The sequence below is a fragment of the Aquila chrysaetos genome, chromosome 8 (assembly GCF_900496995.4).
Source record: "Aquila chrysaetos chrysaetos chromosome 8, bAquChr1.4, whole genome shotgun sequence".
Lineage (NCBI taxonomy): Eukaryota > Metazoa > Chordata > Aves > Accipitriformes > Accipitridae > Aquila > Aquila chrysaetos.
The window spans coordinates 38,972,523-38,981,647 of NC_044011.1; the positions used below are offsets into that span (position 1 = coordinate 38,972,523).

A 9,125-nucleotide genomic window follows, 5' to 3' on the forward strand; every position below is an offset into this window, starting at 1 on the left:
ATGGATCTAGCCGGTGAGCAGCGCTCAGCCCCCACGTTCACAGTCCAGCACCGCAGACCCAAAATAAAGCACCACTGCCTTTGAGTGCGGCGCAAGTCACCCGGTGGCTGTTTCAGCTTGCGTATGTTAAGCAGATGAGTAAAGGCAGCAGTGGGGACAGGAGGACCCCTCCTTCCTGGGCTCCCAGACAGGCTGCGGCAGCTGCCCTTGGGCTGCTGGGCTCCCCAAAACACCCTTCTGCCCTGCCAGCAAGCCACCCAGCTGCTCTCCAGCCCGGAGCCCACCTCTGTTTACGCAGAGTTATTTACTTTACGGGTGCGTAATTAGCCAGGCAGCGAGCCCGAGCATTCCCGAGGACCACTGCCCCACAGGAGGGTCCTGCATCCCCCGGTGCCAGTGTGGGGGGCTGCCACGAGTCCGCCCGTGCCAGTGCCAGCAGCCCTGCCTGCGCGCGGTGTTTATTTCATGTCTTGCAGCGTTAAATCATAGCAGACATGCAATTCGGGGGAGCGTGAGGCTCCGTAATGGGCGGCCTCGGGCGTGTGATGGGGCTGGGGCCGGCAGGCAGCCGTGCTGCCAGGGCTCCTCCACGATGCTTTATTGCTTTTGACGCTCCAAACATGCTCTGAAAGGCGAGTCCTGGCAGCCCAGAGGAGGGCTGCTTCCCTCTCCAGCCTGCTCTGCGCAGGCAGGCACCACAGCTGAGACCTCTCTCCCCATGCCCACCGCGGTCCCCGGCCTGGCTGCAGCATCCCCGTCCTGCACAGAGCTCAGCCACACACCTGCCAAAGCCCCCACGGCCCCCAGTGACTCTGGCGGCATGGGGTGGGAGCTGCCGAGGCTAACGCTGCCGTGGGAATACAGTGTGCAATGCTGCGGGCACGGGGCTTGGTTTCAGTCCCGGTAAGGGCAGGTTGGGGTGATGGAGGGATGCGGAGCATCACTCGTCCCGTTGCATTGCAGGGACCCTGAGCCTGCGCCCCTGTGCTCTCCCCAACCTCCAAGATCACTGCAGCTCTTGGCCAAGCCCTGGCTTAAGAAGTCTGCTGCTTGCCTAGCCGATGTACCTGCTCTCAGTGTGGCTGCCCTAGAAAAAATCCCTTGGTCTCCGTCCCAGTACAGAGACGCTGCTGCACCCAGCTGCAGGCAAAGCCTGGGCAGGACAGTGGGGGCTGAGCCACGGGAGGCCCTGAACGCCAAGCGCTTCGATTCCCAGAAAAGCAATTACAGCGCAGTGGATTACAGGGCTAATAAAATCCTATTACGCCATTTCGGAAAGTAAATCTGATCTGGGCGCTGCCGATTGATATCGGCCGTCCCGCAAAAAGTCCCGCAAGAGCCCCCCGGCGCACGCGCGTAATACGAGGCTGTAATAGATCATGCTAATTAGATATCCGATAACAGGAGGGCTGATAGGAACTACATTAAAATCTCTTTAAGATGAAGACGTCAAACCCAAGGGAGAAAATTCAGAGTTAATGATGCTGCAGCAGAGGCTCCGCTTGAGCGGTCCTCACCCCCTTGTCCGCATCCTGCCTGCTGTGGACGCGGGGGGCCGGAGGAGAGGGGGCAGAGCGGGGCACGGTCCCCGGCGCTGCCACGGCACTGCCCGTGATTTTCATTACCCAGATTCAATAAGGGGAAAGAGCTCTGAGCTGCCTGCGCTCCCCGGGAGGTGACTTGCCAGCCACTAACGGAGCCGAGAAATCAAATTAGCCCCAGCTCTGCTCTCGCTCTCTCCCTGACACCGCTGTTGGCAGCCGAGGGGGAGTTCATCAGGGCCGCGCACTAATTCTTATCTCGTTTAAGTGACTCCACGCTGCCATCTGATGCGATTTGCTCTGCGCCACCGCCGCAGGCTCCCCTCTCTGCCCGCCGCTTCCCGAGCACTTCCAGCAGCTGGCAGCTTCGCAGGGGCACAGGCACCTACAACACACAGAAACGCAGACATACATACACGAATATACGCGAATATAGGGAACGGGGGGTGGGGGTGAGGCTCCCTTGCGGGGCAGAGGGACATTGCCTAATGCCAAGGACACGATGCTCTAACACGGAGGGAAGGATACTGCAGCCTGAGCGGGTACCAGTGCGCAGGCAAGGGCTGAACAGAGTTTTGCTCTCAATCATACGAGACCAAGCCTTGCTTACAGTCTCGTTTGCCCAAAGGTGTTGAATATGTGGGGAAATGAAAAGGGGTAAGAAGTGCTTTCATTTGCTGAAATTTGCACGCGCCCACAAATCGCTGCAATGAAAATAGACCCTTGCCTTGGCCCTGGTTGGAGGTGGTCGGGGCAAGCTTGCTGCCCCCAGGCAGGGGTGTGAAGGGCCAGCAGGCAGCATGTGCTGCCTGCAACCTGCATCTGTCAGCGCACCCGCCTCCAGGGTGAATGGTGTGAAGGGGAGCCCGATACCTCCAGAGCCCACTGGTCCTCTGCTGAGGGAAACCCACCCCGTGCCAGTGCCAAGTCTTTGTAACCTCTGGGACAGACCACCCCCGTCTCAGAGGTTTTCCTCCTGACTTTCTGACCGGTGAGGACCTTATGGTGCAGCCCCAGTGCCTGCAGCATCCTCTCCCCTCCCAGCCATGCCCCCCGCTCCTGCTGCATGCCGGCGCAACGCTTGCACCCCTGAAACCCGCTTTTCCATGGCCAGGCGCCCAGGCAGGGGACGGGGGAGCCCCAGGGGAGCTAGCAGGGTTGGGGGTGGTGGCTGGGTGGGCTCCTCTTGCACCCTCCCAGCCTGAAACTTGATGCAGCGGGAGAGGCCGATTGCGAGATTAATTGGGCGTTCTCAAAAACCCGACGGTGGGGGGAAAGTGAGCCAGGAGTGCCGCCTGCCTCCCTGCTTGGGTTCACTCCTCCACAGAGCCGGCAGGCTGGGCAGGAGGAAGCCACCGGCGTGGCGGCACGAGAGCCATGATGCCGGCTGCTCTCGGGGTGCTTCTGGCCCTGCTGCCTCTTGCCTCGACGCTGCAGAGCCAAGGTAAGTTGAGGGACCCATGGGCAGGGCTGGAGAGCTGGGGCAGAGCAGGGCGCTGCCCGCACCATAGGGCATGGTACAATACCTGCCTAAAACCCGAACGGCACTGCACAGCATGCAAAGTCTGCTTTTTAGAGAGACCTTAAGGCTGTTGAAAAGCAACGTACCTGGGAAAAGCCCGAGTGTGGGAAAGCTGTAGTGCGAGAGCCTGGAGGTGCTGCCTGCCTGGGCAACGCAGGCTGAACGCCCGCAGCGGCGTTTGAACCCAGCTCCGCGTCGTGGGCTCATCGATACGGGGCTTCCAAGTACTCTGGAAGCGCGCAGGGTCTGAGCCCTGAGGATAGATATAGAGAGAAACAGGGTTATCTCCTGCCTGCCTGCCTGGCTCTGCCTGGAAGCTGCTGCCTGAGTCCTCCACCCAGTAAAGGGATTTCTCTAATACAATGCTTCATCCCGCAGAACGCAGAGCTGGGTTTTGGGGATGACAGCATGCAGAAGCGCTGCTGTGCCTATGGTTTGTAATCTCAGCTCTGCACGGCGCAAAACCGACTGCCAAAATGTTCACCAGCTATCGTTACTGTTTTCTCATTTAACCTCCCTGGGAAACAGCAGAAAAATCATTGTGCTGTTTTGCACCAAGGCAGCTGAAAGCTTTCAGCAGGTTTGTCGCTCGGATCTTTGGACCGGTCGGATACCCCTCTCATCAGGGCATCATGCCCAACTCCCAAACCTCCCAGAGTTAGCCTGGCAGAGGTGGCAGAAGAAGAGCGGGAAAAATGACTCTCTCACCTTAGCGATGCTGGAGGCAAGGGGTTAGGAAGAAGATCCATGCAGACGCGCCCGCGTGCCCCAGGGCTGTGCCGAGTTGCACCAGGCCAAGTTGCCAGCATGGGTTTGGGGCCGGGCAGACTGGCACAGTGTCTGTGGCAGACACACAGAGCGGCCGGGACAAACCCAGCCCAGTCCTCCCCTTGCAAAGCCATTTCTTGGCTGCCAGAGCATCCTGACCCGGAGCTCAGTGGCACAGGCGCAAGGAGGAGGAGCACTGGCGCGAGCCAGCTGCTACCAGCTGCAGCAGGAAGGGCCGCTTGGCCCCAGCCACGATGTCAGCAGTGCCTGTTTTCCTCCCCTTGCCCTAATTGCTGCCTCTCACCCCCCCCCACCGCCTCCGTTGGCGCACACCTGCCTGGGCGAGGGTCGTGCGCCCGGCCGGCTCCCCGGCATTACCGATCGCGTGCAGCGTTGGAGGGGCTGAGACTGCTGGTTGGTTTTTTTTTTTTTCAGCTTCAAAGACAGATTAAAGTTCCCTTCCCAGCAGCTTTTCCCAAGTTCCCGCAGATCTATTCCAATTAGTCCCTTTCATTAGGCGGGAATTGGACTCTGGGGCTGGGCGTGCTGCAGAGCAAAACCACGAGCGTGGCTCTGCCGCCCTGGCTTGGCTGCGGCATCGCCAGCTGCCTTGCAGCGAGGACGCGGGTGCCGAGAGCAATTTGCTCTGCGATTAATGCTGCCGGCACCAGCCGAGGGATCGTTTCCTCAGGAAACAAATGCCGAGATACCTAATAAATGCATTTAGCATCCCAGTTCATCTCTAACCTTCGCCGCCTCCACCTGCACAGCAAAGAAGAAATACCCCTGGAAGCAGTGAGCGGTAGGAAACTTACCCGGGGGCAGTGAGTCCCTCGTTGTCCCCCGCTGCCTCGGTCCTGGCATCCGTCCGGCAGGGGGGGAAGATGGCAGCCCTGCCTTCCAAGGCTTCGGGAAGGTCACAGCCCCGTCTACCTACGCAGCAGAAGATATTAATAAGACGTTACGTGATGGTTCTGGTGGGCAGCCTTGTTTCCCATCAGGATGCTCCCATTCAACTTTGATGGGAAACCCCAACTGGTAAGTGAGGGATGGCAGCCAGCAGCATCCTGTGGTTCGTGGCACGCCCCCAGGCAATTGCAGTCACTGCCCCCCTGCGAGCGGCCCTCCATCCCTCCTTCCTTCCCTCTGCTGGCAGGTACCCGGAGGGGAGGCTGGATGCCAGAGCCCACCGAGCCTGCCCTGCACCGGCTGTCACACTACCTGCTGGCCCACTACCAGAAGGGCACCCGGCCTGTGCGGGACTGGCGGACGACCACCAATGTGGCCATCGACCTCATGGTCTACGCCATCCTCAGCGTGGTGAGTCCTCTGCTGCCATCCTGCGTGGGGTGGGGACAGCTGCCTTTGGCGCGGGCAGCTTCTGCCTGTCCACAGCAAGGAGAATGGTACCTGGTGTGCGGCATCCTCCTGGCATGCTCTGCCCGTCTTCCAGAGTGCCAATACCCCCCCCCCCCGTGCTGACACCGTGTCCTCTTCCTGCAGGATGAGAAGAACCAGGTGCTGACCACCTACATCTGGTACAGGCAGGTGAGCAGATGAGACCATGCAACCTCACCCCTCCCTTGCTGGGGCACTCCCCGGAGCTGAGCACCCCTGCAAACACAGGTTTTTCCGTTGGGAGAGGCGTGCAGCCCTGCAGGAATGCAGCAAGGCTGAACCCATCCCAGGGGATGACAAGACCTCCGTAGGGCCTGAGGGCACAGCTTTCATGTTCCGTGCTTCAGCCCGTTCGGTGGTGTGATAGCCAGAGGACAAGCCCTTCCTCCTCCCCAGGGATGGCGTTGAAGATTGGTTCCCGTGGCAGGGTGCTGGTCTGGGCTTTGTCGTCCTGGCAGGGCAGGAGGGACCTCCCCCTCCGAGCCCCCTCTCTCTTGTCCCCAGCACTGGACAGACGAATTCCTCAGGTGGGACCCGGCACGCTTCGACAACCTGACGCAGATCTCCCTCCCCGCGGAGAGCATCTGGGTGCCTGACATCCTCATCAATGAGTTGTGAGTGTGGCCAAAATCTGTGGGGGGAGATGGCCTGGGGCTTAACCCCTCTTGCCCACTGTGGGCACGTGCCGCCCCGCGCTTTGTATTCCCGGCACAGAGCTGGCAGCCTCCCTGCATCGGGCGAGCTGCAGATGGGGAACGGCTTGGCAGTTGGGCCGTTTCCAATGCTGGCTAACTGCAACCATCGGTAATTACCCGCGCCGTGCCGGGGGTGGGATCCAGATAGCTGGAGAAAGGCTTTGTGAAGGCAGCACAATGCCAGGGCAGCTGCGGAGCTGCCGGCCCTTCCTGTGAAGCCAGCCAGTGTCCTTCCTGCTCCGTGGGGATTTAAGGTGTTCCCGCCAGCTCCAGAAAGCCCCAGGGCAAGGACACAGAAGCTCCTCGGGCTGGGAGAGGCAGCAGCCCGGGCAGCGCAGAGGAGGTGCCGGGCAGGAATGCCTGCACGGGTATTGCCAAAAACGCAGATGGTGGGGTGGGCAAAGCCCTGGTGCCCAGGCAGTTGCCCTCCTAAACGCAGCTCGGTAGGAGTCCCTCCTGCCCAGAGTACTCCCCAGCCCTACTCTCTGTCCCTTGTGCCCCCCAGCGTGGATGTCGGAAAGTCCCCCCATGTCCCCTACGTCTACGTTGGCCACCACGGGGAGGTGCAGAACCTCAAACCGATCCAGGTGATGACCGCCTGCAGCCTGGACATCTACAACTTCCCCTTCGACGTTCAGAACTGCTCGCTCACTTTCACCAGCTGGCTGCACCACAGTGAGTGCCGAGACCCCCCACGGCCGAGGGGGACTCGGGGGGAGCGGGCGGGACCTCCGCCGGGCTGGAGCTCCGTGCAGAAGGCGACTCGTCCCTCTAGATGGCCCCAGCGGATCGGGGATGCGTGCGGGGAGGGCAGGCACCCAGCCCGGCGTGGAGGTGCCGGCATCTGCCGGCGTTTCGGGCCGGGCACCCCTGGTCCTCACCTCTCCTCTGCCCCCCCCAGTCCGCGACATCAACCTCTCGCTGTGGCGGCAGCCGGAGCTGGTCAAGTTCGACCGGAGTGTCTTCATGAACCAGGGCGAGTGGGAGCTGCTCTACGTCCTCAGCCGCTTCCAGGAGTTCAGTGTCAAGAGCAGTGACAGCTACGCCGAGATGAAGTTCTACGTAAGGGCCTTCGGGGATGGGGCACTAGGAAATGGCTTTGCCACCGTCCCTGTCGCTCGATCGCCCGGCCGCTCGGTGCTGCGGTGCTCCTGCCTGTGGGCAGGAGGCTCCCGGTGTGCTGAGCCCTTCCTTTCCTCTGGCTTACGTTAGCGCATCCCACCATCCTCGCCTGCCTTGGCAGAGAGCCGCACCAGCTCCAGCCCTCATTTCCACCCTTCACTGAGCCTTCCCTGTCTCTCTGTCCCGCAGGTGGTCATCCGGAGACGCCCCCTCTTCTACACTGTCAGCCTGCTGCTCCCCAGCATCTTCCTGATGGTTATGGACATTGTGGGCTTCTACCTACCTCCCAACAGTGGCGAGAGGGTCTCTTTCAAGATCACCCTCCTGCTGGGCTACTCGGTTTTCCTCATCATCGTATCCGACACGCTGCCAGCTACTGCCGTTGGCACCCCATTGATAGGTACGGCGGCACTACCTGCCAAGCCAACGGCCACAGCAGTCCTGGGCCTGGAGCAGCAGGAGCTGCTGCTCTGGACAGAGACCACAGGTCCCTCGCAAGGTGGGCGGGCAGGACTTGCTCAGGACCATGCTCCATGTGGGAGCCTTTGCAGGCCACTCACCTCGCTGATGTCTCCACAGGCATTTACTTTGTGGTGTGCATGGCACTGCTCGTCATCAGCCTGACGGAGACCATCCTGATCGTGCGCCTGGTGCACAAGCAGGACCTGCAGCCCCACGTCCCTGAGTGGGTGAAGCGCCTGCTGCTGGAACGAGCCACTGTCCTGCTCTGCATCCAGGATGGGAGGACATTGAGCCCAAGCAGGACGCGGAGCTCGGACATCTCCAGGGAGGTGGAGAACAACGACAGTGCAGGTAAGGGCTGCACAGAGAGGGCTCATGGGAACCGAAGGGGACTAGGCCCTATGTAGCCGTCTGTGTCTATGTTTGCACGGTGATCTGGACGCCCAGGTCACCCACAGAAGCGCCAGCTTCCCCTCTAAAGAGATTTTTTGCACTTGCCTCTCTCGACCCCGCAGCCAAGCTGAGCCACCACGGCTGCGAGGACCCCCGGGAGTGTGAGGCAGCGGGGGCCATGAGGCCCGCACCGGCCTTTGCTGGCCAGGCGGAGGGCTCCCCGCTGATGCACAGCGTCCTGCGTGAGATCACTGCCATCCGCCAGTTCCTGGAGAAACGCGAGGAGTTTCGTGACGTTGCCCGCGAATGGCTGCAAGTAGGCTACGTGTTGGATGTCCTGCTCTTCCGGGCGTACCTGGCGGCCGTCCTGGCCTACAGCATCACCCTGGGCACCCTCTGGTCGGTGTGGCGGGACGCCTGAGCGGTGCCCGCCTCGGGGGGCAGGCGAGGCGGGGACCCCAGACGCTGCCCCTCGCCTCCGGGCCTCGCCGCTCTTCGCTGACCCGGGCTGGCGCGTCCGCCGCCAGCCCCGCCAGCCCCCCAGCAGCCGCATCTGAGCACGATGGCGGAGCTGAGGAGGAACCACCCAGCACCGCCGACCCCTGCCCCAGCCTTCCACCGCGCTTCCCTCCCGACCCGGCCCCGCCAGCGGCCCGACCAGCGGCCGCCGCCGCCTTCAGCACCGCGGACAGCGGCCCCGCCGCTGCCGCCCGCCGGGGGGGGGTCCCCGCCGCCCCCGGGGGTCCCCTACCCCTCAGCCCCGCTGCCCTGGGGAAGCCCCCGCCACCGTGCACAAAGCACCGGGGTGCGGGGGGCCCACACGCCTGTGTCCCCTTCTCCGCTACTCGCCCCGCTCGCTGGGCTCCGCAGGGCTCTGTGTTTCCCCTACCCCGGGCTGGCCCCCGGGCATGCTTGCCCAGCACTACAGTCAACCGGGAGAGAAGCAGAGCCTGACAGCGGCAAACGAAGCGGGGTGCGAGGGGGGACTGGTTCCGTGGGCACGCGGTGCTGGAAGAGACATGCGGGGTCACCGGTGACTGCCGCGGCTTTGCTTGATCCCCCCTTGCTCCCTCTGGGGGCCCCTGCCAGGGCAGAGGCAGGAGGCTAAGAGGAGAGGAGAGAACCGCCGGCTCGAACCCGGAGCAGAGAACCGCTGGCTCCAACCCAGAGCAGGGACCCCAGCCCAAACTGCAAGGAGTGGATCTGCCCAACGCAGTGCCTGCT

The 9,125-nt window shown here is 62.2% G+C and overlaps 1 protein-coding gene across 2 annotated transcripts; it reads left to right on the forward strand.

Annotated features, from left to right (window-relative positions):
• Positions 1-2,826: 2,826 nt before the first annotated feature.
• On the forward strand, positions 2,827-8,603 carry LOC115345204 (5-hydroxytryptamine receptor 3A-like). 2 transcript variants are annotated; one of them, XM_030023635.1, is made up of 9 exons: positions 2,827-2,985; positions 4,988-5,151; positions 5,335-5,379; positions 5,734-5,843; positions 6,430-6,599; positions 6,826-6,986; positions 7,236-7,446; positions 7,626-7,859; positions 8,024-8,603. In XM_030023635.1, the coding sequence occupies exons 1-9, from the start codon at positions 2,919-2,921 to the stop codon at positions 8,320-8,322; spliced, it is 1,461 nt and encodes a 486-aa protein (XP_029879495.1). In that variant the 5' UTR covers positions 2,827-2,918; the 3' UTR covers positions 8,323-8,603. The 2 variants fall into 2 exon arrangements, with proteins under 2 accessions (XP_029879495.1, XP_029879496.1); XM_030023636.1 differs by lacking the exon at positions 2,827-2,985 and adding an exon at positions 4,706-4,869.
• The last annotated feature ends 522 nt before the right edge of the window (positions 8,604-9,125 follow it).

Excerpts from the sequence above, each read along its gene's own strand:
- LOC115345204 (XM_030023635.1), top strand. The coding sequence starts at position 2,919 with ATGATGCCGGCTGCTCTCGGGGTGCTTCTGGCCCTGCTGCCTCTTGCC. Across the intron at positions 5,380-5,733 it reads CCTACATCTGGTACAGGCAG|CACTGGACAGACGAATTCCT; the intron begins GTGAGCAGATGA and ends TCTTGTCCCCAG. Across the intron at positions 6,600-6,825 it reads CACCAGCTGGCTGCACCACA|TCCGCGACATCAACCTCTCG; the intron begins GTGAGTGCCGAG and ends TGCCCCCCCCAG.